Here is a 26414-nt window from a genome sequence, read left to right as displayed (position 1 = left end):
CGAACTCAAAAGAGATTGTTGGGGTTGCTTCTGCCTCCCGAGTGCTAGGATTAAAGGCATATGCCACCATGCTTGGTTACAATTTAACTTTTAACTATTAGAAATAGCTTGAAAGGCTACAAAGATGGCTTAATGGTTAAGAGCACTGTCTGCTCTTCCAGAGGTCCTGAGTTCAATTCCCAGCACCCACATGGCAGTTCACAATTGTCTGTAACTTCAGTTCCAGAGGATCCAACACACTCTCACAGACATAGATGCAAGCAAAACACCAGTGCAAATTAAACATAAATAAATAAATAAAATGAAATTTGGGTTTCTTTGTTTCTCCTAGCTAAAAAAGTCTTGAAGTAGGCTTGGGATGTAGCCCAGTCTCAGAGCTGGCCTTGTGAACACAAGGCCATGTCTTGGATCCTCAGCAACACACACACACACACACACGTGAAAATGAGGGAGGAGGTATGCAAACTCATTTTCAGCATGCCTGGTGACATACATAGACAGCTCTCTAGGAATTAAAAAGATATAATTTTACAAGCAGCTAGCAGTTATGTCTGTCTGCCTTCTCCCTGCCCCTCCCTTCCTTTTTGTCTGCCTCTTTCTTTCTCTCTTCTCTGTCTGATCAATGAAGGGCAGGAGTTTGTCCGTCACTGGCTTTTCCCATAGCTGATGTGGTGGAGGAGGAAAAGCAAGTTCCTAAAGGAATGAGGGAAGAGGACAAGGACTGAATGTGGCTCCTACGTTCGCTGCTCATCTGGCTGCTGTCAGAGTCAGGAAATCCTTGAGAGGGTAGAGCTGGGCCAGAGAAGGGGCCCTCTTTGGATGTGAGGTCACATATCTGGAACCAACCCAGGACAGTTGGATATTTGAACAGAGTGAGGGTGGAGCAACTCTGTAAGTAGTGAACTTTACAACAGCCTGTTTGTATTTTAAATCGAAAGGCCGTTTGTGCATTCCTGGGAACTGGTTTTTTTTTTTTGCGTTTGTACAATACAGGTATGGATGGAAATAGGGAAACTGAGTCAGGTGTGAAGAAACAAAAAGTCTTAATTCATGACTGAGCCTCTGAGCACTGTCAGGTGGGGGTGTGGGGACAAGAAGCAGCAGTTGAGCTGGGTAAAATGGTAGCACTCCAGAGGCAGAGGCAGGGGGATCGCCATGAGTTCAAGGCCAGCCAGAGTGACACAGAGAAACTGTCTTGAAAAACCAAAAGACAAGAAAAAGGAAAAAGAGACTCTAGGAAAAGGAAAACAAACAAAAACCCAAAAAGCTGAGGTCTAGCATGGCCCTTTGTGAGGAGGAAAGTACGGTCAACCCAGAAAGGAAGCACTGGGAGATTTCAGTTTGCTCCTGTTAGCTTGAGGCTCCCTGGGACAGCATGGGACAGGGGGAAAAGGATCCAAATTTGTGCTCTGGACCTCGGGAATAAAGCCGATGCCAGAGACTTTGGAGTCAGCAGAGTTTGAGTTATGTAGGTGGTGGCGGGACTTGAGCAGACATCAATGTGGGAGCAGCCTCGGGAGACCGCAAAGATCCATGAACACAGCACTTCTTCCTCGTTATTTGTTTCCTTAGAGTTGAACTCGCCAGGTCAAATAAGCCTTTGTCCCATTTTTACTAGCCCTTTGTTTTTTCTGTACTTGTCCCCTGGATCGGCCGTGGTCTGTGTAATGTGTGAAAGTTCTAAACACATACTTAAGGTAAAATACACAGCAGCTGCCTGTGTGAACGTAAACACAGCAGCAGAGTTGTTCTCTGACATTCTAATTACAAATTGCAGGGGTTGGATGTGGACAAGGAGGGATGCTGCAGGCTGGGCTGCTAGCTTAGTGAGTGGTAAGGCATGTGATTAGGCGGGCGGTGATGGCAGATTGTTGTGAGTTCGAGGCCAGCCTGGTCTACAAAGCTAGTCCAGGACAGCCAAGGCTACGCAGAGAAACCCTGTCTCAGAAAAAAGAAAAAAGAAACAAAGAAATGCGATTAGCATGTGCAAAGCCCAGGGTTCAAGCCCCAGAATGCCCCTTAAAAAAAAAAAAAGATAGTTAAATGGGCTGGATAGATGGGTCAGTGGTTAAGACCACATACTGAGCTCTCAGAGAACAGTCATACAGAACTCACACCTGTCACTCTAGCTCCAGGCGATCGGGTCTCTCTGCTCACACCTGTACTCACACAAAGACACACATCATTTAAAGATAAAATAATTGTTTTGTTTTTGTAAACAGATTTTCTCTGGGTGTAGCCCTGCCTGTCCTGCAACTTGCTGGAACTTGCTCTGTAGACCAGGCTCACCTCCAACTCACAGTGATCCACCTGCCTCTGCCTCCAGAGTGCTGGAATTAAATGAGGTAGCTTAAAAGAGAGCTCTAAAAAGGCGGTGTCCAACACAGTGGCTGCTAGCCACATATGGCTATTTTATCAGGGCTGGTGGTGTAGCTCAGTGGTATGCGCCTTAATCAGCAGGTAGGAGACCCTGAATCTGACTCCCTGCAGAGCAAAAACAAATAGCAAAATGTAAACAATTCACTTCAGTTCTTAGTGGAACTAGCCACTGTAGCTGACCTTAGCTACTTTGTGGGTTCTTCTTTTTCCCACCCTTCATTCCCCCCATTTTAGCCCCTATCACTAGACAGGAGAGAAAAAAAGCATGGAGGGGGAGAGAGAGAGATGCTTGAATCTAATTTCTTTCTTGTTTCTTCTTTGATTTTTTTTTTTTTTTTTTTTTTTGGTTTTTCGAGACAGGGTTTCCTCTGTGTAGCCTTGGCCATCCTGGACTCACTTTGTAGAGCAGTCTGGCCTCGAACTCACAGCGATCCACCTGCCTCTGCCTCCCAAGTGCTGGGATTAAAGGCGTGCGCCACCACGCCCGGCTTCTTGTTTCTTCTTTGAGCACAGCTACTAACAAACAGTAACTAATCCCCTGAACAACCAACAACCCCACCTCGCTGGGCCTAGCATTTATATACCCTGTGAAAAGTTTCCAGATTTCCAAATGTCACACAATTGCAGAAACTATCACAGCTGGCAAAACCACACTTCTGTTACAGCGTGAGACAGATCATAGCCAGCTGCTGTGGACAGCCCAAAGTAGCCCCGTATTCCCACACCTAGGATTAAAACAAAAACATATTCTTACAGTATTTCTGCGGGTTTGTTTTGGTTTGTTTTTTTTTGAGACAGGGTTTCTCTATGTAGCCTTGGCTATCTTAGAACTCACTCTTGTAGACCAGGCTGGCCTGAAACTCAGAGATCTGCCTGCCTCTGCCTGAGTGCTAGGATTAAAGGCATGTACCACCATGCCTGGCTATTTCTATAGGTTTTCTTTGTTTAAGATTTATTTATTTATTATTTATATAATATTTGCACCGAAATGTGTGCTTTCAGGCCAGAAGAGGGCACCAGATGTCATTGTAGATGGTTGTGAGCCACCATGTGGTTGCTGGGAATTGAACTCAGGACCTTTGAAAGAGCAGCCAGTGCTCTTAACCACTGAGCCATCTCTCCATCCCCCATTTGTATGTTTTTTAAAGAAAGCAAAATTCCAGAATTCTCCCTACAAGCCACTCTGTTTTTGGTGTGTTTTTTTTTGTTTGTTTGTTTGTTTGTTTTTGAGAACTAGGGTCTTATCTGATAGATGCCAGTCTGGATTTGAGCTCCTGGTCCTTTTCACTCTCAATCTCAAGTACTAGGATTATGCACATGGCCTGTCACACCTAGTTTATGCAGTACTGAGTACTAAATTCAGGACTTCATGCATGAGAGTCAAAACATGTTATAACATGGCCTGCCCATGAGCTAGCCATATTTTCAAGTGTTAACTACTCAATTGTTTTGGAAAGATGAGTTTTCTTTTGTTTTTTTGTTTGTTTTCTTCTATTCTGGACTCCCTTTGTAGACCAGGCTGGCCTTGAACTCACAGTGATCTGCCTGCCTCTGCCTCCTGGAGTGCTGGGATTAGAGGTGTGTGCCACCACACCCAGCTCCAGATGACTATTTCTGGGGCTGGCAGTGTAGGTCAGTGGTAGAGCACTTGTCTGGTATACATAATGCCTTAAGTCCCAGGAGTAGCACTATCGGAGTTTCTGTCTGTCTGCCATCACAAGATGTTTTGATGCAGAGCTGCGGAGTGCCTATAAATGCTCTCCTTCTTTTGGATTTTTCTGAAAGTCTATACAAATTTTTGAAGAGTAAATATGAGGGAGAAATTGAAATGACAGCAGAAAACTGGACCAGTGTCCATTATTTTACAAGTACAGTTGAAGGAGAAAGCAGAGAGTGAGAAACACCAATCAAAGTGTAAAGCTTGGTGTCACCCGCCTGTAACCCCTAGCTCTAAGTTTGAGGCTAGCCTGATCTACTTAGCCAGAACCTGCCTCAAAATGAAAGCCAGTCAAAGGTGCTGAAGCAGTACAAGGGTCAGACCATTACTTCACTAGGGAGAATGTTCAGGAAGAACTAGAAAAGCACTAAATTCCTCCTAGTACAAAGCCAGCCTAAATATAGTGACTTTAGCTACATAGAAAGTTCAAGGACGGCCTAGGCTACACATCAAAACCCTGCTTCAAAAAAAAAGCAAAACCAGGCTGGTGTGATGTAGTTCAGCTAGCAGAGTGCTTGCCTGGCATGCACGAGTCCTGGGTTCAGTCGCCAGGACTGTATAAAAACGGTCTTGGTGGTACAGTCTGTAACCCCAGCGCTTAGGTGATGGGTGAGGATCAGAAACTCAAGAGAGCATCTGCTACATATGGACTTGGAGGGTCAGCCTGGGATACAAGAGACGGTCTCAAAACAATACAGAAATTAAAAAAAAAAAAAGGAAATAAAACAAAACAGCTGGAATGTAGCTGAGCAGCACATCCTGAAACCCGAGGTCTCAGATTCTATTTCAGCCAACCCAGGGACAAAGACAGAACTCTTAGACTTCACTATACTTTAATGGACCTCTGAGTTAGGGACTGTGGTGTATGGTGGAGAGACAAAGCTGAAAGCAAAAGATAAGGTCCCTGCCCTGAAGGCTTAGAGAGCAAAAGCTCTTCACAGCACAGGACAGCAGAGGTGGCTCAGAGGTGAGGGGCAAGGGCTGCCCTTCCAGAGGACCTGAGTTTCATTTCCAGCAGCCATAGGATGGCTCCGACGCATGTGAAACTCCAAAACTCCAACCCTCCTCTGGTCTCTGAGGGACTACAGGCAAGCCTGCACAGACATATATGCAGGCAAAACACCCACACACTTAAAAATAATAGATTAAAAAATTTTAATATAGCCTAAACGTGGAATAATCTGGTAATTCATTGAATCCTAGCAGTCAGCTTTAGAGTGCTGGCCTTACAAGTGTGTGCTATAGCCGGGCATGGTGGTGCACGCCTTTAATCCCAGCACTCAGGAGGCAGAGGTAGGTGGATCACTGTGAGTTTGAGGCCAGCCTGGTCTACCGAGTGAGTCCAGGACAGCCAAGGCTAACACAGAGAGACTCTGTCTCGAACAACCAAAAACAAAAACCAAAACCAAAAAACCAAGTGTGTGCCATTGTGTCTGACTTAAGATTTAAGCTTGAGCAGAGCGTGGGGGAACTCAGAGATCAGGAGCTGGGATTAAAGGTGTGCAAGACCAGCCTGGTCTACAGAGCAGAGTCCAGGACAGAAAGAGACCCTGTCTTGGGAAAAAAACTAAGCTAAGTGTGGAGACACAATGAAAATGTGTCCTTAGCTAACCCTGACTTATCTGAATGAAATCTTGGTGGTGGATAAGACCAATGGAACTAATTTTTAAACTTAAAAATAATTTTCATTCTCTCTCAGACTGATTACTCATGATGTGACTGTTTTGAGGGCAATTTATTCTTTATTGTTTTCTTGAGACAGGGTCTTGCCTTAGGTGGCACGGCGTTCACTGTGTAGCCCAAGCAGGCCTTGGAATACCTTTAATGTATTCCTCCTGCCTCAGGCTCCAGAATTTTGGGACTGTAGAGATGCAATACCACATTCTGCTTTGTGGAAGTTACTTTCTTGCTGTTTGCTTCCACGGTCTTACATAGCCCAGCCTGGCCTCACCTCCAACTTAGTATGCAGCCAAGATTAGCCTTTACTACTGATCCTCTGGCCTCCACCTCCCAAGTATGGGGATTACAGCTATGTGCCACCATGCCCAGTGTGAGTATATATATAATTTAACATTGCTGCAAAGAAAAGACTTAGCCGGCCAGGCGGTGGTGGCGCAGGCCTTTAATCCTAGCACTTGGGAAGCAGAGGCTGGTGGATCGCTGTGATTTCGAGGCCAGCCTGGTCTACAAAGCGAGTCCAGGACAGCCAGAGCTACACAAAGAAACCCTATCTCAAAAACAAACAAGCAAAAAAACAACAACAAAAAAAACAAACCAAAAAAAAGGAAAGGAAAAAAAAAAGACAGCCATTTATTCAGCTGGACTAATAAAAATGAGAAAGTGGAGGCGGGAGTGAATGAGGGTTTGGGGCTGGGAGGCTGAAGAGATAGCTCAGTGATTAAGAGCACTTTGGGGCTGGAGAGATGGCTCAGAGGTTAAGAGCACTGACTGCTCTTCCAGAGGTCCTGAGTTCAATTCCCAGCAACCACATGGTGGCTCATAGCCATCTATGATGTAACCTGATGCCCTCTTCTGGCCTGAGGTGTACATGTAGACCACTGTATAAATAATCAATAAATCTTAAAAAAAAAAAAAAAAAAAAGAGCACTTGCTTTTCTAGCAGAAGGCCCACGTTCAGTTCTTAGCAACCATGGCCAGTGGTTCACAACTGCCAGTAATTCCAAGTCCTCTTCAGATCGCTAAAGGCAGCTGAATATGTGTGAGCATATACATGCCTTTAATCCCAGCATTGGGGAGGAAATGAAGAGGGAAGGCTCTGGAGAAATGGCTCAGTTGGTAAGAGCACTGACTGCTCTTCCAGAAATCCTGCCTGAGTTCGAGTCCCAGCACCCACACGGAGGCTCACATGTACTGGATGTAGAAAGATCGAAGCCTGCACTCACACTCCAGTTCCAGGGCTTCAGATCACCCTTTTCTGGCCTCCTATCTGGAACCAGGAACATGAGTAGCGCAAAGACGCAAAACACCCACACAAAGAAAAATAAAAATAAAAGGACAACATGAGCAGAACACAAATATGCGTTACTCTTACCTTCCTGTGAGTTTAATGAAAGTTGCTGCCTCTTGCTCTGGCAACCACAGCTGTCTTCCCTGTATTACCAGGGAACCGTAAATCAAAACAAACCTTCCCTTAAAAAAGAAAAGGGGGGGGGGGCGCGCCGGTGTGTGTGTGTGTGTGTGTGTGTGAGAGAGAGAGAGAGAGAGAGAGAGAGAGAGAGAGAGAGAGAGAGAGAGAGAGAGAGAGAGAGAGAGAGAGAGATACACTAGATGCCTGTAATCCCAGCACTCAGGAGACAGAGGCAGGCAAATCTCTGTGAGTTTGAGGCCAGCCTGGTCTACAAAGTGAGTCCAGTTTAGACAAGGACTCTGTCCCAAAACCCTGTCCCAAGAAACAGAGGGGTTGGGGATTTAGCTCAGTGGTAGAGCGCTTGCCTAGCAAGCACAAGGCCCTGGGTTCCGTCCTCAGCTCTAGAAAAAAAAAAGGCTAAAAACAAAAACAAAAAAACAAAAAAACAAGCCGGGTGTGGTGGCGCATGCCTTTAATCCCAGCACTCGGGAGGCAGAGGCAGGCGGATCGCTGTGAGTTCGAGGCCAGCCTGGTCTACAAAGTGAGTCCAGGATGGCCAAGGCTACACAGAGAAACCCTGTCTCGAAAAAACAAAAACAAAAACAAACAAACAAAAACCAACCAAAAAACCAAGAGAAAAAGAAGGCCAGACAGATGGTAAAAGCACTCACCACCAAGCCTGCTGATCTGAGTTTGATCCCCACGCCCCATATGATGGAAGGAGAAAAACCAGTCTCACAGTTGTTTTAATTTCTGCTGGAAAATTCGTGCACGTGCACACACACACAATGTAATAAAATTTTATATAAAAAGGCTTATCTAGCCCAGCTTGGTGTCACATGCCTTTAATCCCAGCACTCGGGAGGCAGAGGCTAGCCTGGTCTACTAGGTGAATCCAGGATAGCCAAGGCTACACAGAGAAACCCTGTTTGGAATTTAAAAAAAAAAAAAAAAAAGGCTTATCTAATTTCTAAGTGTGTATGTGTGTGTGTGTGTGTGTTTAAGAAAAAGGAAAAATGAGAAATAAACATATGGTCACTAGGGGTGAAATTAGGATTTAATAAAGGGTAAAGGAGATGGCTCAAATCTCAGACTTCTGTGTTCTGATGCCTTCAGAGACAGCTATGTGCTCCTTAGCGCTGGCCTGAGGTAAACACACACTGACAACAGACATGCAGGTCAGGAAGCTGGAGACTTCACTAGGAGCGAGTTTGACGCAATTAGTAGAGAGCACCTTCCACACTTCGTAGTAAGACCAACTTGTAGGAACTCAGGCAGATGTCACAGCTTCTAGGGGGTTCTGGCCTTTCTTGTTCTCACCTGGTCTCTCCCTTTTTCCCACTTTCATAAATGTGTAAGCACAGTTTTCCCCCTATTCAACTAGTAGGAAATTGCTCAATTGCACTGTAGAGTAATAGAATTCTAGGAATAGGCAGGCCTTCACAAACCCTCAGAAGTACATCAATGGAAAGGAGCAAGCCTTGGCATTTGACACCACTGACCCGAGGCACAGACCTAAAGGGCCGCCCCGGTGGGTCCTCAACACCCCATTTCCTCCAAATTCACCCCAAGTCTCCCGGCTGCATTCTCATAAAGCCAAACTTCAGGAGACTGGCCTGTGATCTAACCAGACAGAAGATAATGGGTACTTCCTCCATTATCCATAGGGGGGTACTTAGACGCGGTCCTCCAGCCTTGTAGAATTCCCCCAGCGGTCACTGCAGACCCTAATGTCCAAGCTCTCAGATTTCTATGCACTCCCTTGGACCTTGGGGCAGGATTCCCATTCTCAGCCTTGCCATCTCCCTGGAATTTTCCACTGCAGCTGCCTCCGCTCCCAGACACCCCTCCCTGGGCAAAATTCCCGGCTCCCTCCGCCTCCCCTTCCCTAATCACACCTCATTCCCACCCCCAGCCCTGAGGCCCAGCCCACAGTCCAGCCCACTCCCCACAGTCCCACACCTCCCAGCAACCCCGGTGGTCCCATTTAGAGAAATGGGAGGCTAGGCCCTTTATGAGAGGGTAAACTACTGGGTCCCAGTCTCTTTCCTAGGCCGGAGAGAAAGGACAGTGGAGGGGTTCGTCCCCTGTGGGGCGGGAGTGGGAGGAGTGGCCCTCCTCACATCCCCTTATAAGGCAGGGCAAGCAGTTAGGATCCTGGATTGGCTGATTCAAATGAGCATTCCACCTGGCAACAGGGTTTCTATTGGCTCTCGGGAAAAACAGGAGGAAGGTGGATGGAGGTTGTTGGTGGCGGTGATTGGAGGGGGGAGGGGAGTGGAGGTGACCGGAGTTGAGGGCGGTTACCAGGGCAACAGGGTAAGAGCCCAGCAGGGTGTCCGAGACAGCAGGCGGGGCTGAGAGGTGGAGTAGATGGCAGAGAAAAAAGAAGGCGGGAGGGAGGGGAACGAGGTCCAACGCAGAGGGAGCGAGACTAGGGGAGTGTTTGGGGGGGGGGGGGGAGTGGAGGGGGTAAGAGAGAGATAAATGAAGCAAGAGAGGCTACAGAGGTGGGATATGGTGAGAGATCGCTAAAGCCATCAGTCACTGAAGTCTGAGAAGCGCACTGAAAAGGGGAAATGGAAAGATCTCAGAAAAGGTGCACCGAATCCTGCTAGGAAAAACCAGGGTGGGGCTCCAAGATTTATGAGACCAAGAAACTGAATTAAGAGTCTGAGAAACCAAGAGGTGTGTGCAAGGGACCACAAGATGGTGTGTTGACACACTCACATCCTAAAGGATGATGGAGTATCAACAATGGCTTCTTTTTCTAATTTTTTTTGAAGTGTGTGTGTGTGTGTGGGGGGGTAAGATGTCTCACTGTGTTGCCCAAGATGCTCTCAAACTAATGGCAATCCTCCTGCCTCAGCTTCCCAATGGCTGGAATAGGTCATCTGGCTAAAAATGATGTTTTTATTAAGAAAATTATTTGGAAAAGGTGAATAATAATGACGGGGCAAACATGACACACACACCCCAAAAATAATTTTTTCCAAAGTCCAGCCTTCTACCTCATCCACCTTTCTGACCTCCAATTCACATCCCAGCCCTAACCCCCCCCCCCCCCCCCCGTCTCTTTCTGAAATTCCAGGATTCTTAAAATGATCCAAAGACTCCGAACCTAGGCGTGAGACGCGGAGGGATGCATGCAATAGGGTGTGGCTGAAACTCCGGATAGGACCGGTGTTTTTAAAGAGGGTCAACTCAACACAGAAAGGCTGGGAAGGATGACAACAGAGGACAGAGAAGAGCAAAGCAAGGAAAAAGATAAAGGGACCGGACGGAGAACTGAACATCAGCTAAGTTTATAGGGCCAGGTGACTGAAGCAGGTAAGACAACAGTGTTGTCTGGGAAAACCTAAAGGGCACACGAGGTATAAAAAGAGAGATGTAGATGGTTATAGAGGAAGGGTCTTGGTCTATATGAAGAAGAGGTCAACAGAAACAGAAGGACCAGGGTATGAGAGACGGCACAGGTAAGATAGGATAAAGACGTAGAAGAGAAGAGCAGAGGGTCTCTGATTCCCCTCAGATCACAGGAAACAGACGGAGCCGGCCAAGAACCACAAACGTTAGGTCTAGCCGACAGGCCCAGGCTGTCCTTTGCACTCTCCCTATCCTCAAGGCCACCTAGAGAAGGCGGACAAGAGCGGAAAAAGTGGAAGTGGCTCGGCAGCCCTCTTGGTCTTCTTTCAGCTTTTGGTTTCTCAAATACCTGCCCAGCCTCTCCATCTGCTCCCCGCTCCCGCCCTATAGCAAAATCTCTGGGCTTTGAGGAGGTCAGCAGGAGTCTGGCCACCTCTTCAGTGCGCCCCCAGTAGCCAGACTCCAGCTCGCAGGCAGTAGGCTGGCATTTGGACGGTGTCTCCCCGCTGGAACCCCACCCCTTCCCACCTCCTCGCCCCACTCCGCTCTTTCCCGAGCCGTCAGTCTCTCCATTTCCCCCTCCTGGTCTCGTCCTTCCTCCCGCCCGCTCGCTCTCCCGCCCTTCGCTTTCATCCTCCTATCCCCACCTCTCCAACCTCCTCTTTCATCCCCCTCCCCTCTCCTCTCCTCCCCGCTCCCGCCTGCCCCACCCCTGGGAAGCCCCTCCCGTCGGGCAGCGCCGCCTTAAAAGCGGGTTCCCTTCCCGGGGGCGGCAGCGGCTGGTCGGCGGCAGCTCTGCTGGTGCGGGGGCGGCAAGAAAGACCGAGAGACCGCGACCGGAGCTCGCCGGCCACCGCCCGCATCACCCGTCTCGCCTGCCCTCCGGACGGTCGCAGCCCTGCGGGTCTCGGCTCGGGACCCACCCCCGCCCCACCCCGCGCGCCTCTGCCGCCTCTTGCAGCGAGCCAGCTTGCCGAGCGGCCGTCGCTGCCGCTGCCGCCGCCGCCACCGCGCCAAGTTCCGGCCGCGGCCACCCTCCGCCGTCCAGGGCCCCTCTGCCTCGGCCCCGGGACCCCGGCTCCCCGCCAGCCCCGGCCCCGGCACCATGTCGGAGAAGAGCGTGGAGGCAGCGGCCGAGCTGAGCGCCAAGGTACGGGCAGGGGCGGCGGCGGCCCGGCACCCGGGCGGCCCCAGGATCGGCGCGGTCCTTCGCGCTGGGTCGCCCCCGACGGCCCCGAGCGGCCCTGGCGCCCGGTCCCCGCGGACCCCGTTGCGCCCTCCCCCCGCTCGGAGCCCGGCGCTGCCTACCCCGCTCCCCGCCGCCAGCGCCCTCTAGCGGCCCAGCGCGCGGTGACTCTGGCCTCACCGAGCGGCCCGCGCCCGGCTCCGCCATCCCCACCCCTCTGGTGCCCCGCCGCGTCCGGCTCGGCCCGGTCCTCCCTCCCGTCGGAGAGCGGCTCCTCTCGCCTTCCGGGCCCCTTGTCCATGCCGCGGCTTCAGGTCTCTTTCCACTATGACCTCACCTTTCCTCTGCTAAGCGGTTTGGGATCCTCAAGTGTAAACAGGACTCTCCGAGGAGGCTACTCCTCGGCCCCTCCCCTCGCAGCCCGACCGTCTGAGCTTGTCCCCGGAGGGCTGCGCCTCTCCCTCACCCCCTTTCGGCATATCCTCATTCGTTCTCCCTCCACCACCGACTTCCAATTTTCTCTTTATCGCCTCCCCTCATGTCGAATTCCTAAAAAACCAGAAAGGTGGCGAGAATAGCCTTCGAAAAAGCCGAAGCTCAGCATCGCCTGACCATACGTCAAGCTGTCTTTGCGCTCAGCAGCTCAGCAGCTGCCTTTCCTGGCCTCATCCCTTTGCCCTTGTCTCCGTTTCAGCCCTCCTCTAATTTCCCCAGGGAAACTGCGGAGTGTCGCTTAGGGAAATTAATGCGGCCAGGCTTGGGGGCTGGGGAGTCCAGGGCTTTTTTTGGGGGGTTGTCAGTGTAGTTCTGGAGGCCCAAGTGGAATGGGGGAGCTAACAGAATAAAAGGCAGTGGGAGAAGGCCCATGTGAGATCTGACAAGGTGTGCCTGTGTGGCCCTCCGGTGGATTGTGAGGTGGCATGTGATTTCACTGAGTAGGCGTCTTTGTATGTCTGAGATCCAGCGAGTGTGTGGGACTGCCCGTGTCAGTTACATGTGTGCATGTGGAGACTGACTGAGATGTTCCAGGAGGCATGTTGCCGCTTTGTGAGTGCTGCCTGGCTACGCGGTGCTCCTGTGAGCGAGTGCCAGAATGCCCAAACACCGGCCATGTGTCTCCGGAGCGAGTGGGCGCTCCCCTGTAGATGTGTGAGTTGGTGTTAGCCTGGGTGAGCTTGTGTGCTGAGTAGAGAGAGGCCAGAGAGCTGCTTAGCAGCTGGGGGCAGGTCAGTTGCCCTCCTGGAAAAGAGATCACGGAAGGACAGTGACCAGGAGGAGAGGGGCCAGCCCTGTGGACTTTGGTCTTTGGTGTTCTCCCTCTGTTCCCCTCACCCCTCTGTCAACCCCGATGGGGAACTCAGGCCAGGCCTGGCTCAGGCTAAGCCGACTTAGTCCCTGCCCAGCCCAGGATGTAAAGAAAAACCCACCTGGTAGTACAAATGCCAGACACACCATGTGACAGAGAAGTGACAACAAATCAGAATGGAGAACCTGCCAGGAGTGAGAGGGTCAAGTGGCCTGTGCTCTGCTCTCCTCTAAAGAGAGAAGGGAGCCGAGTGTCCCCAGGCTTAGTCACTTGGCACCAAGTCCCTCTTTTACAACCCAGTCTTGTCCTAGAAAGGACACATCCTTCTGGGGTGATCTTCTTGTGAAAACTCCGACCCACTTGGGATCCTGTACACATCCTGTACGCTGACATCAGATAAGATCGGAGAAGGTGGCCCCTGCCAAGGAGTGTGACAGGGAGAGGTGGCACGCACTGGAGTAGGACGGCCTGTGTGTGTGCCCAGACCGGGGTTACCCAGTGTCAGAATAGAATAGGAGTTCAAGTACCTGGTGGGAGGGGCTCTAGACAGGGACCGTCCACCCTCCCATCCAGGCACACACTTGCTGTGTTGTGCTTCCTCCTTCCTCTGCATGAAGGTGGGGGGAAGGGAACACTGAAAGCTAGAGTTTGGGCATAGGAACTGACGTGGGATTGTGCTAAAGGGCGAGCCTCGTATCCCTGTACTGTTGGGCCAAGTAGGAACAGGAGGATTAGGGAGACATAAACAGGGAAACAAAGGCCTTAGAAGCCAAAGGGGAAGCTGGGAGGGATGCCCAGGAGAGAGAGAGAGAGAGAGAGAACTTAGGCAAAGGCCCCTGAGGTAGACAAAAGGCAGAGCCGGGGCAAGCAGAGAGAGAGGGTGAATAGGGTGGGGCATCCAGGCTGCCAGCAGATGGGGGATTTGCTTTGTGGAGCTGAACTCAAGCTAGGGGAGGTTTGGGAGAACTTGATGGGTTGGGGGAACCTCAGTTATTCTGGCCATGCCCCTTTGATCATCACTTTCCCACTCCCCGCCCCCTTGGGTCTTGGGGAACGAAAGTCTCCAGTCTCAGCCAGTTATGGCCCTCCTCCCATTGTGTCTTAATCTGGCCACCTTCACTTAATACCTTTGACCTAGCTGCAGAGTTGGGGAGACCAGGCTGGATGGACTCAAGAGCTGTGTGTCACTGGCACTGAGAGAAAGGTGACCTTCTGCCTTGCAGGACCTGAAGGAAAAGAAGGAGAAAGTGGAGGAGAAGGCTGGCCGGAAAGAACGAAAGAAAGAAGTAGTGGAGGTGTGAGGCTGCAGGAGGAAGAGAGGATCAGGCTTTGCCCAGACTTCCTTCCTTCCCCACTTACCTTCCTGGGCGTGCTGGGTCCTGCCCTTCTCCTGACCCCTCCTCTTCCTTCCCTACCCTGAGGCTCCTAAGCCCATTCACACAGCCAACTTGATATCACTCCATGGCTTGGTCCCCAACAGGAGGAGGAGAACGGAGCCGAGGAGGAGGAAGAAGAAACTGCTGAGGACGGAGAGGATGATGATGAAGGCGATGAAGAAGGTAGGGGCGGACAGTTAAAAATTGAGGCTCAAACGAACAGTCGGGGAACAGTTGAAGACGCCAAGCCAGGATGGGGGTGGGGTGGGTCTGTGCCCAGAACCTCCCAACCTTCCCCAACGACTCCTTTCTGACTCCTCAGATGAGGAAGAGGAGGAGGAGGAGGACGAAGGCCCCGTGCGGAAGAGAACTGCTGAAGAGGAGGTTGGAGCTGGTTTGGAGCCTGAGGGCTGCCTGGAATGTAGCAGGGGCTGGGTGCCCTTTGAATCTAGACCCAGGTCCTCGTGGCCGCATGGGCGGGGGCTGGTGTGGGGCCAACAGAACTGGGGGAGGGGTCTTCTTTGTACAGCTACCTCAGCTCTTACCCTCTCCACAGGATGAAGCTGATCCCAAGAGGCAGAAGACAGAAAATGGGGCTTCGGCATGAGCCCCTGCCAGCGGGCTTGGGGATGGGAGGCCCCTCAGGTCCTGGAGGTGGGGCAGGAACACACAAGTCCAGCCCCCCCTTCTCCTGGCTCCTTGCTCTGGCCCTGCCCCCAGAGCTGTGACCCTTGCCCTTCCACCCAGCCTCTCTCTTCCATCTCTCCAGACACTGCTCCTGCACCCTCACTGCCATCGGTCCAGCTCCTGACCCGCCTCATCTGTGCTCCCCAACGGGCCTTCACTTTGCTCCCCTGCCTTGCCACACCATCCCATCTGTTCCAGTCCTTGCGAAACCTCTCCTCACCCTCTGCACCCCCAGCCTCTCAGCCTGCCCTTCTCTTTCCTGCCTGACCCCTGGGTCTCCCTCAGATTCCCTCCTCTCAGACAGCGCCAGGCCGGGGTGGGGCCGGGGTTGGGGTCAAGCCCCGATAGCTGCCCCCTCCCCTTTTTGTATAATTTAATAAAGAAATGGTCGCGCTTCTGTTTTTAACCTGTCTCCTGCTTTCCCAGAGTTCAGTCAGTGCATGAAAGGGTGGAGAGGGGTGGCTGACCTCATACCCAGATCATAGAAGACAGGACCAGTCCTCAAGGGGTGGACTCGGAGCCCATGGTCTTTCCTTAGGGCCTGATGATGTATGCCCTGTTTTGGGTTCCTGGGGATGTTCCTCCGAAGAAATGCACAGTATCTTGTTAACCCACATAAGATGTAGACACTGCTGAGCCCAGTGGAAAGCTATTAGCTCCGATGTGTGAACCAGGCAGATAGAAACAGAAAGTCCCGCCCCCAGGGTGGAAGAGGCTGGTAGGCCTAGGTCTCAACCTAGGCTTTGGAAAGGGAACTGCCAAGCATGGACGTGTTTTGACATGTGGGAAGGAGGGTCCTCTTAAGTGAAGCAGGGAAGGACTCAATGTGTTATCAGTCCTTGTCACCTGCTCTCTCATTTTCTTACCTGGGCTGAACTGAGCAAGAGAGCAGTTGGATTCCTCCAGTTGGATTCGGCCTCAGTCTCTATTCTCTTGAGACACTCCGTAGCACTGGCTGGCCCCTCTCTACTTTCCAAGTGCTGGGATTAAAGGACTCTTTAAATTTTGTTTTCTTAACATAGGGTATATTGAAGCCCATGGTGACCCTGAACTATGTAGCCCAAGCAAGCCTGAAACTCAATTCATCCTACCCCTACCTCCCCAAATCTAGAATTACAGATATGTGGCACCATTGCAGACTGTGGTTGTGTGTGTTTGTGTGTGTGTGTGTGTGTTTCAAAGTTTGCTACACGATTTCTGCGTTCTTTTTCCATAGTTTTGCCTTCATTTTTTTTTTTTTTTTTTTTTTGAGGGGGTGGGTGGGTTTCAAGATAGTGTTTCTCTGTGTAGCCTTGGCTGTCCTGGACTCACTTTGTAGACCAGGCTGGCCTCGAACTCACAGCTATTTGCCTGCCTCTGCCTCCGGAGTGCTGGGATTAAAGGCGTGTGCCACCACTGCCCGGCTTATTGGGGGGGAACTTGAAAGCTGGGAAAGCATCCTACTGTACCTCGGTTCTGAGAACTTGTCACTCTTCCAAAAGACCTGAATCTGGTTTCCAGCATCCAGATCTGGCTGCTCACAACCCGCTGGGATCTCCAGCTCCAAATAATTTGACACCCTCTTCAGGCCTCTGGCCATTCACACACAGGTGGCATTCACTCGAGCACACTGACACACAAATAAAAACATTTAAAACAAGTATCCCATTGTCACCATCTTCCTAGAAGAAGAAAAGCCACTCCGTAATGCAAATAGGGTTAGGGACTAGACAGCTTTTGCCTTCCGTGTCCCCTAACCTTGGCAAGGTTATTTAATGCCCGTGAGCCTGGGCTTCCTCTGTTGTACAGGAGGAGAAGGCATCAGGTTTCACAAGAGCTTTATGGAAAATGTACAGTCTATAGAGTGAGGACTGACACCATGTAGCTACTATACTTTTTCCACCAAGCCCTTACCCAGATCTGGTAACTTGTGGTATGGTGACACGTCTTTGTGTACCTATCCAAGAGATACCGAATAGCTACGGAGGCAGTGTGCAGGGGCCAGTGACGTTCTTGGGAAGTTGATAAGTTACAGCTGTAATGTGAGGCAGAAAGGCTTGGTAAGGAACAGAGAGAGAGAGAGAGAGGAGAGAGGGGGAAGAGGAGAAGGGGTGAAGAGGGGGCGGTGGGGAGACCCAAGAATGAGGAAGTAAACAAGGGGACTGCCACCACAGAGACAGAGGGCTGCTGGGAATCAGCCCCCTCACACTTTCCGCTGCGAAGCGAAACCCTGAGCCCTGGGCTGGGGGGCGGGCAGTGGGGAGGGGAAGTGAGGAAGGTGGTAGGAAAGCAAAAAAAAAAAAAAAAAAAGGGGGGGGGCCCAGAGGAGCAGAGCACCATCCCAGCTCACTGCAGTGGCCTTGCCTAGGCTCTGCTCTGGGGCCCCAGCCCTGTCCTCTAATAATTACCCTCCAGCTCTCTCTCCAGAACCCCCTACTGGTGGTTCGCTTGACCCTGACGTCTTTTCCGTCGCCTCATCTCCCTCCTTTGTAGAACTCCTTTTTTTTTTTTTTTTTCTCCCCTCCCAGGACCTCTTCCTGACCTCCCTTGGAGGGTTGGGGAAGGCCCAGACCATAGCGATGAGGGAGGCTCCGTTCCTAGGCTTATTGTTTCTGCGGCTGCTTTGGGAACCTCCAGGTAAGTCAGGAAGTTCTGGAGAAGCCAGCAGGGACTTCTCCTTAGTGCAGTGGTGATCTCTGGATACCGTTTTTTTTTTTTTTAAGGGCACCCCTTCCGATCCCAAAGCTACCTCCGTCTCCCCTCAGCAGGGAGGAACGATGTTTTTCTCTCTTGGGAACGCCAAGGTCCTTCTCTCGTCTCAAAGCGCTTGGCTCATGGCCCTTGACCTCTCTTTTGCTCCATTAGTCGTGGCTTCAGGGCCTGGGAACGAGGTGTCTGTGGTGTGGGCCCAAGAGGGAGCTCCTGTCCATCTTCCCTGCAGCCCCAAATTCCCCTACCGGGATCCCAGCCTTCTGCGAAGAGGAGGGGTCACTTGGCAACATCAACCAGACAGGTATGAACCCCAAGGTTGGGAGACAGAACCTCCCAATTCGATGCTAATGGCATCCTGATAAAAACCCCATCCAAGCCAGTTCTGTCCTTTTTTTGGTGTGAGTTCCTCTGAAGCCAGCGGCTCAGCCTCCTTTACCCCCTACACAGCCTTCTTGTGATTTCTCTGCAACCCGCTCCCCACACACCTGCGTTCTATAGTTGACCACCTCTCCAGTGACAGACCAACAGAAGTGGGGACAAGGGTAGTTGTTGAGGGGGTGGCGGGCGGGGGGGTGCTGCTGATACTCAAGTGGTCTCCTAGGCAGGTGGCTTTATCCGCAGAGTGTGCATGTTCTGCTTGGCTTTTTTAAACTGCCCCGGAATTTCTCAGTCCTATTCTTTCTCCCGATCCAGTGGCCAAGACCAACTGGATCCCAACCCTGCCCTTGACCTTCGCCGCGGGATGCCTTCGCCTGGGAGCCGGGCACCCCGTCCCTACACCGTGCTGAGCATGGCCCCAGGAGGCCTGCGCAGCGGCAGGCTGCCCCTGCATCCCCGCGCGCAGCTGAGTGAGCGCGGCCTCCAGCGCGGCGACTTCTCCTTGTGGTTACGCCCAGCCATGCGCGCGGATGCTGGCGAGTACCGCGCCACTGTGCGCCTCCCGGACCGCACCCTTTTCTGTAGTCTCCGCCTGCGCGTCGGCCAGGCCTTGAGTAGGTGGGGCCGGACCAAGGGAGAGGGGCTGGGAAAGCAGATCCCTGTTGCCTCGAGGCAGGAAGAGCTATGGCAAGGGTTATACTTTAGACCTCCAGAAGTGTACAAGAAGGGATGGCCGCCTGAAGGCAGAGTGGAAAGTGCTCCCCTTGAAATGCATGCCTCTATATGGGGATGAGGGAGCTATGGGGAGAAATTGTATCACACACACACACACACACACACACACACACACACACACACACGGTCTTCCACCTACAGCGGGAGTGCCCTCCCTGGTGGAGGTAGAGGTGGGGAGGCACCTTTTCTTGGGGGGGGGTGCACACAGAGTGATTGATTTAAGACATCCATAGCTCATCCTCAGGCACGGGCCAAGTTAAGTAAAGTGGAGGCAGGAGACGGTGGACAGGAGTCTCAGGTCCCTAGGAAATCCACGTTAAGCAGCCCCAGGTTTTAAGTACTGAGTTTGAATGGGAGACTTTGCAGAGAATCTGAAGGCAATATCCCTGACTCCATGCATTTTCAGCTTGGTTTGGCCAGCTGCATTAAAAAGGTGTTTCTGTCTAGTAGACTAATCAGTTGTTTTTTGTTTTTAACTTTTGCACAGTGACTGTCAGTCCCCCAGGACCCCTTGCACCATCGGGATGGGTCATTTTGAACTGCTCCTTCAGTCGCCCTGACCGCCCAGTCTCTGTGCACTGGTTCCAGGGCCAGAGCCGAGTCCCTGTCCACAAGTCTCTACGTCACCACTTAGCTGAAAGTTTCCTCTTACTGCCCCAAGTCAGCCCCATGGACGCTGGGACCTGGGGCTGTATCCTCTCTTACAAAGATGGCTTCAACGTCTCCATTACGTACAACCTTAAGATTCTGGGTAATTCTTCTAAGCTATCTTTACTTTTGACCGCAACTCCATCCTGCTCCCCACCTCCTCTGACTCATGGGCCCCCAAAACTGCATCTTAGCTGAGGTGTCACCTCCAATTGCTCTATCTCGGTGCCCTTTAAACCCCCTCCTCTCTGGAGGTCTTTTAGCTGCCCTCTCTCACTGTAGTTTGCCCTTTTGGCTGTCCAGCCTTCAGATAGCCTTTGGTCTCCCGCTGGCTCAGGCCAGTATGCAGTTTTCCGGTTTCCCTAGTTTGTCTGCTTTGTTCTTTTTCTTTTGTGTGTATCGGCCAAATCCTTCCTTCACCCTTCTGCCTGCCTTCCTCAAAGTCGTCCCCCCCCCAACACACACACACACACTGCGTACTGACCCCTTGGCCCTCCTCACCCCCCCACTGCATACTGACCCCTTGGCTTGACTTGTGTTCCCTTTCTTTCCAGGTCTGGAGCCCCTAGTCCCTTTGACAGTGTATGCTGCTGCAGGTTCTCGGGTGGAGCTGCCTTGTCACTTGTCCCCCGGTGTGGGGACCTCTTCTTTGCTCATTGCCACCTGGACTCCTCCTGGGGGAGGCCCTGAGCTCCTGGTAGCTGGAAAGGGCAGCCATTTCACCCTTCAACTTGAGGCTGTGGGCCTGGCCCAAGCTGGCAACTACACCTGCAGTATCCATCTTCAGGGGCGGCAGCTCAGTGCCGTTGTCACTTTGGCAGTCATCACAGGTGGGAAAGGAATAGCTTCCATTTCAGGCGAGAAAGAACAGGGCAGGAGTGTTGGCTGGCAAAGTCAGTGCACATGTATTCTCCAGTCTGTTCAAGCTGTAGCTTCTTTTCTTTTTAATTTGTGTGTGTGCGTGAATGTGTGAGTGTGTGTGTATGTGTGTGAATGTGTGACAGTGTGTGAGTGTGTGTGTGTGTGTGTGACAGTGTGTGAGTGTGTGTGTGTGAATATGGTGAGTGCACATATGTGGAGGTCACAGGACAACTCTGTAGACACAGGTCCCTCCACCCACCTTTCTCCGGGTTTTAGGGACTGAACTCGGGTTGCCAGGTTACCCAGCAAGTGCCTTTTGTCATGTAGCTTAGGATGACCCTCAACTCTGATCCTTCTGCCTCTACTTCCCAAGTGCTGGGACTATAAGCACCTATGACAGCACCTGTCAAATTATAAGCTTTTTTTTTTTTTTCTTTAAAAACCTCCATGATAAAACAAAACAAAAAACAAAACTGAAACTGAAAGTCTCCCCTTGAGTCACAAAAATAAAAGTTCCACTCTCGTCTAAGGGACTCCCCGATGCTGAACTGGCGGGATGTCTCAGAAGCTAGATATGGAGATGATAAAAATTTGAAAAAAAAAATCTGAATAGTTAAAAAAAAAAAAAAAAAGGAGGCATATAGTCTCAAATCCTTGTCTGCTTTTGGCCTAGGGCTCCGTTAAAGTTGTGGGAGTTGACCTGGGTTTGGAAGGAGTTGATAAATCAGTCCCTTATCAGCAAATATTTACTGGGTAAGGACTTTCCAAGACAGTATAACATAAAAACAGGTAAAACAAAACAAAACCAAAACACAAAAGCAGAGAGTGTGTGTTCGTTGATTGGCAGCCACCAGCCATGATGGATTAGCAACATCTGCAGCACTCACCTGTGGCCACTAAACAGTAAGGAGTGCCACCCACGTGGTAGATGCTTAGTAGTGTATATTGGAGCCAGGTTGGGGGGAGGGGGGAGACACTGCCGTAATACCAACGCTTTGCAGGAGGATCAGGAATCCAAGGCTAACCCCAAAGTACACAGTGAGTTTAAGAGCAGCCTGGGCTGCATGAGATCCTGTCTCCAAACAAACAAACAAACAAACAAACAAACAAACATTGATTACTTGACTAAGTAGATGAATTAACAAAAGCATGGCCCTAGAATGCCAGCTCTGAGTCTCTCACACTTCTTCTATACCTCTAGCTAAATATTATATTGACTGTACCCCTCAGCTTCACAGGGAACCCCACCTTTTCATGTCAGTCCTTTTGCTGACTCAGTCCATTAGTGACTCCATTGGACTCCCACTCATCCCTTCTTTGCTACATTAGATCAGTCACTGAAGCCCACCCATTCTTCTGCCCAGTGTTAATGGCCAGCATCTTACATGCTAAATATCTGAGGCTCTGAGATTGGCCTTGAACTCCTGAACTCTTGATCTTTCTGCCTCTACTTCCAAGTACTAGGATTACAAGTATGAGCTGCCATGCCTGACCTTCAATGCCCACTTCTTCCTTCTCCTTCCTCACCTCCTTCTCTTCTCTTTTGACATAGGGTTTGATGAATGCCAGATGGGCCTAAAGCTCACTATATGTAGAGGATGGCTTTGAACTTCTAATTCTCCTGCTCCACCTCCCAAATGCTAGGATTATAGACAGACAGCCACCACACCCAATGTACGTGGTGTTGGGGACTGAACCGAGGGCTTCTGCCGGGGAGCTATCATCTGGGCTTCTCCAGGGTCTTCTAAAAGATCACCTGTGCCGGCATGCATGCATGCGCTTTTGCACACACGCATACGCACATGCTCGCACGTATGCATGCCTGCCTTTAATTCCAGCACTTAGGAGGCACAGAGGCAGTCATATTTCTGAGTCTGAGGCCAGCCTAATCTACAGGACCAGTTCTAGAACAGCCAGGGCTACACAGAGAAACTCTGTCTTGGGAAAAAAAAAAAGAAAATCAGGTATATTCAGCTACTCAGTGGGAGAAGCATCATCACTGGTTTTACAGAGAAGGAATGTTCTTAAGTCCTCACCGCTGGCAAGTGCTAAACTTGAAACTTGGATGTCTGTGTCACTAAGTCCCCCATATGCCATGTTCAGCAGGGTCAAGGGCCTTCACCCTGTCTCTAGTTAGCTTTGAGCATGTTCGGCCTGTAGATCAATCAGCTGGTTACATTCAAGGAGGGGCCAAAGGTACCCCAAAGCAAGGGTGTAGGGCACTGGTGTGAGCCAAGGCAAGGCACATTGTCAGAAGTACTGGGTGCTAATCCATCTGACTGACCACTGAGAGTCTGAGCAGTTTAGAAGAGGGTATGCTTGTGTGTGTGTGTGTGTGTGTGTGTGTGTGTGTGTGTGTGTATGTGTGTGTGAGTGTGTGTGTGAGTGTGTATATGTGTGTGTGTATGTGTGTATGTGTGTGTATGTGTGTGTGTGAGTGTGTGTGTATGTGTGTGTATGTGTGTGTGAGTGTGTGTGTATGTGTGTGTATATGTGTGTGTGAGTGTGTGTATGAGTGTGTGTATGTGTGTGTGAGTGTGTGTATATGTGTGTGTGTGTGTGTGAGTGTGTGCACATGGGTGTCCAAGAAGATGTGAGAAGAGAGTGTTGGATCCCCCGAAGCTGCCAGTGTGGGTGCTGTGAACTGAGTATGGGTCCTCTGGAAGATCAGTAAATTCTGATAACTTAGTAAAAACTGAGCCACCTTGCCATTGTATTTTATTGAAAAATGGATTTTTATAAGCGTGGTGGTGGTGGTAGTAGAGGTGGTGATGGAGCAGGCCTTTAATCCCAACACTGGGGAAGCAAAGGCAGGTAGATCTTTGAGTTTGAGGCCAGTCCTAGTCTACAGAGTGAGTTGCAGGACAGCCAAGACTACACAGAGAAACCCTGTTCAAAAAATGTATTTTATTATATGTGTATGGGTGTTTTTTGTTTGTTTTTTAAGATTTATTTATTATTATGTATACAGCGCTCTGCCTGCATGTACTCCTTCAGGCCAGAAAAGGGCACCATATCACATTACAGATGGTTGTGAGCCACCATGTGGTTGCTGGGAATTGAACTCAGGACCTCTGGAAGAGCAAACAGTGCTCTTAACCGCTGAGCCATCTCTCCAGCCCTGTGTATGAGTGTTGCATATCTGTGTCCACTGCCCACAGAAACAGAACAGGGCATTGGTAGTCTCTTGGATCTGGACAAGATTATGAGCTACCATGTGGGTGACGGGACTCGAACCTGGGTCCTTTGGAAGAACAGCAAGTACTTAACCATTTAGCCATCTCTCCGGCCTTTTTTCTACATTTTAAAAACAAGGTCTTATGTATGTAGCTCAGGCTGGTCTTGAATTCAATGCATAGTGGATCTTTAACTTCTGATTTTCCTGTATCAGTTTATGTGGTGTTTGGAATTGAACCCAAGGACTTATACGTTCTAGGAAAGTGTTCTGCCAACTGAGGTATAGCCCCAGCAGGAATAATAGTTCTCATGTGGCCTTCGGACCACTTTGAGTTTGAATAATGTCTTGAAGTGTTGGGAACAGGTAAACAATGAAATTAGAGCACTGTTTTTTTGTTTTGTGTTGCTTTGAAGATTTACTTATTTATTATTTATTCAGTATTCTACCTGCATGCCAGAAGAGGACACAAAATGTCATGATAGATGGTTAGGAGCCACCATGTGGTTGCTGGGAATTGAACTCAGGACCCCTGGAAGAACAGCCAGTGCATTTAACCTCTGAGCCATCTCTCCAGCCCTAGAGCACTGTTTTAAGGTTATTGTGGCCAGGCGGGACACCCCTGTCATCTCAGGACTTCAGAGATGGAGGCAGGAGAATCAGAAGTTCAAGGCCAGCTTGAGTTCCATGAACCCCTGTCTCAAAAAAACAAAAGAAAACCAAAGATAAATTTAGTCATGGCCTAGGATCTCTGCCCCTGTCATTTCTCCAGTCTGATCTTCAGTGAGAGCCAGGTGGCAGAGGTGTGGGATTGCAACTTTGATAACAGCTAGGGGGTCAAGACCCCCCCCCCCCATGAGATCTCTTCCCTCTAATTTTTCAGTGACTCCTAAATCCTCTGGGTTACCTGGCTCTCCTGGGAAGCTGTTATGCGAAGTAACCCCAGCGTCTGGACGAGAACAGTTTGTGTGGTGGCCGCTGAACAACGGGTCCAGAAGTTGCCCAGGCCCTGAGCTGGAGATACAGAAAGCCAGGCTCCTGTCTGAGCATTGGCAGTGCCAGCTGTACCAGGGACAGAAGCTTCTTGGAGCAGCGATGTCCATCGCAGAGTCTAGTTCAGGTCTGAGGTTCCAAAATGCCATGGCCCCAACCCAAAGCAGTCACCTCGATCGCCTTCCGGGCCCTCCACCCCCCAGATCTTTCCATTCCCACTCAGGGACCTGACTTCAAGCTCTCTAGGCCTGACCTATTTCTGTCATTAATTAGCTGAATGATCCTGGTCAAGTCCCCTAAACTCTCTGACCTCATTGCATCGATAAAGGCAGCAAGATCTCCTTTTTCATCTCCAGCCCCCCCCCCCACCCCCATCTAATGCAGCGCTTTCCTCATAGGTGCCCGGAGTGCGAGGAGACTCTCCGGTGACCTTAAAGGAAGCCACCTCTTTCTCCTTCTCATCCTTGGTGCCTTCTCTCTGTTCCTTCTGGTGACTGGGGCCTTTGGCTTTCAGCTATGGAGAAAACAGGTGAGCCAGGACACAGCTCTCCCTGTCCTCAGACCTCAGAGTGCTCTGTGGGACCCCTTCCTTGAGGAAGACCACCATAATGGATTCTGAATATGCTCCCAGAGCCCCAGTACTGGGAACACCTTGTAACTGGGAAGCTTTTTTGTTTTTGTTTTTGTTTTTGTTTTTTCGAGACAAGGTCTCTCTATATAGCCTTGGCTGTCCTGGGCTCACCTTGTAGACCAGGCTGGCCTCGAACTCACACTGATCCGCCTGCCTCTGCCTCCCCGAGTGCTGGCATTAAAGGCTGAGACAGGATCTTTCTTACATAGGTATAATTAAAGCCCGGCTGTAACTGGGAAGCTTAAAGCTGCTGAAGGAAGGCACTGGGCCACAGGGGGTGGCCTGGAAAGAAAACAAAAGAACTCGGTGTTTGTTTTGTTTCTTCCTCCTCCTCCATCCTCTCTTCCTCTGCCCTCTCCTTTGTCCTTTCCCCACAGTGGCTGCGGAGAAGATTTTCTGCCTTAGAGAGTGGGGTTCACCCACCTCCGGCTCTGAGCAAGATAGAGGAGCTCGAGCAAGAACCGGAGCTCGAGCAAGAACCAGAGCTAGCGATGGAACAGAAGCCAGAGGCACAGCCCAAAGGGGAGCGGGAGCCAGAGCTCAGGCAGCTCTGAGCCGGGAGCTGAGGCAGCCTGCAGGTCTCAGCAGCACGGTCCCAATAAATTCCCTGTCAGCAGCACACCGGAGTCTAGACTCTTTCTTGTCCCGGGAAAGGTTCCTGGCTCTCCCAGCCGCTGGGGGCTCCCTTCTCCCACTCCAGTCTCCCAACCCACTTTCTCCAGCCAGTCTTTCTCCTCGTTTCCTTGTCTAATGCTAGCCTCTTTGTTTCTCTTTCTGTGTTACTGCCTTTCTCCTGAGTAATCCGTGTCGTCCCCCTCCCCCTAGTCCCGACCTTCCCCCGCCTCCCTCCCCCAAGCTCCAAAGAGCCCTCGCTTCTGACCTCCAAAAGCCCTTCCCCAGCTCTCCCCACACTGTGCTGGCTGGCCTGATTTCCTTCATATTCTTGTGACTTTGGCCCACACCAAGTTCAGCCATTGCGCTTCAGCCATTAAGCTTAGACCCCTGGTTACGGGAAGGAAAACACAGGCAGGCAGGCGGGCACGGACACACACACACACACACACACACACACACACACACACACACACACACACACACGTGCGCGCGCTTGAGCCGGCCATGTGTTATCCAGGAGATGAGAGCCTCCTAATCTTTCTGGATGACCAGCTGACGTTGCTACCTCTGCCCCATCCCCCC

At 50.8% G+C, this 26414-nt stretch overlaps 2 protein-coding genes across 2 annotated transcripts; both read left to right on the top strand.

The window, feature by feature from the left end:
• Positions 1–444: 444 nt before the first annotated feature.
• Positions 445–15511, top strand: Ptms (parathymosin). The gene is made up of 6 exons (XM_051155654.1): positions 445–456; positions 11302–11700; positions 14266–14337; positions 14523–14601; positions 14741–14802; positions 14975–15511. The coding sequence occupies exons 1-6, from the start codon at positions 445–447 to the stop codon at positions 15023–15025; spliced, it is 675 nt and encodes a 224-aa protein (XP_051011611.1). The 3' UTR covers positions 15026–15511.
• A 1894-nt stretch (positions 15512–17405) lies between these two features.
• On the top strand, positions 17406–25945 carry Lag3 (lymphocyte activating 3). The gene is made up of 8 exons (XM_051155349.1): positions 17406–17721; positions 17950–18097; positions 18490–18788; positions 19397–19660; positions 20112–20387; positions 24477–24713; positions 24985–25115; positions 25595–25945. Exons 1-8 carry the CDS (start codon positions 17664–17666, stop codon positions 25769–25771), a joined length of 1590 nt encoding a protein of 529 aa, XP_051011306.1. The 5' UTR covers positions 17406–17663; the 3' UTR covers positions 25772–25945.
• The last annotated feature ends 469 nt before the right edge of the window (positions 25946–26414 follow it).

Source organism: Acomys russatus, chromosome 13 (assembly GCF_903995435.1).
Source record: "Acomys russatus chromosome 13, mAcoRus1.1, whole genome shotgun sequence".
Lineage (NCBI taxonomy): Eukaryota > Metazoa > Chordata > Mammalia > Rodentia > Muridae > Acomys > Acomys russatus.
This window is presented reverse-complemented; position numbering and strand designations above follow the sequence as displayed.

Bases quoted from the DNA above. Each gene is read 5' to 3' on its own strand.
- Ptms (XM_051155654.1), top strand. The intron at 11,701-14,265 runs GTACGGGCAGGG...TCTGCCTTGCAG, and splicing joins CGGCCGAGCTGAGCGCCAAG to GACCTGAAGGAAAAGAAGGA. The intron at 14,803-14,974 runs GTTGGAGCTGGT...CCCTCTCCACAG, and splicing joins AGAGAACTGCTGAAGAGGAG to GATGAAGCTGATCCCAAGAG.
- Lag3 (XM_051155349.1), top strand. From the start codon at position 17,664: ATGAGGGAGGCTCCGTTCCTAGGCTTATTGTTTCTGCGGCTGCTTTGG. The intron at 18,098-18,489 runs GTATGAACCCCA...CTCCCGATCCAG, and splicing joins TGGCAACATCAACCAGACAG to TGGCCAAGACCAACTGGATC. The intron at 20,388-24,476 runs GTGGGAAAGGAA...CTAATTTTTCAG, and splicing joins CACTTTGGCAGTCATCACAG to TGACTCCTAAATCCTCTGGG.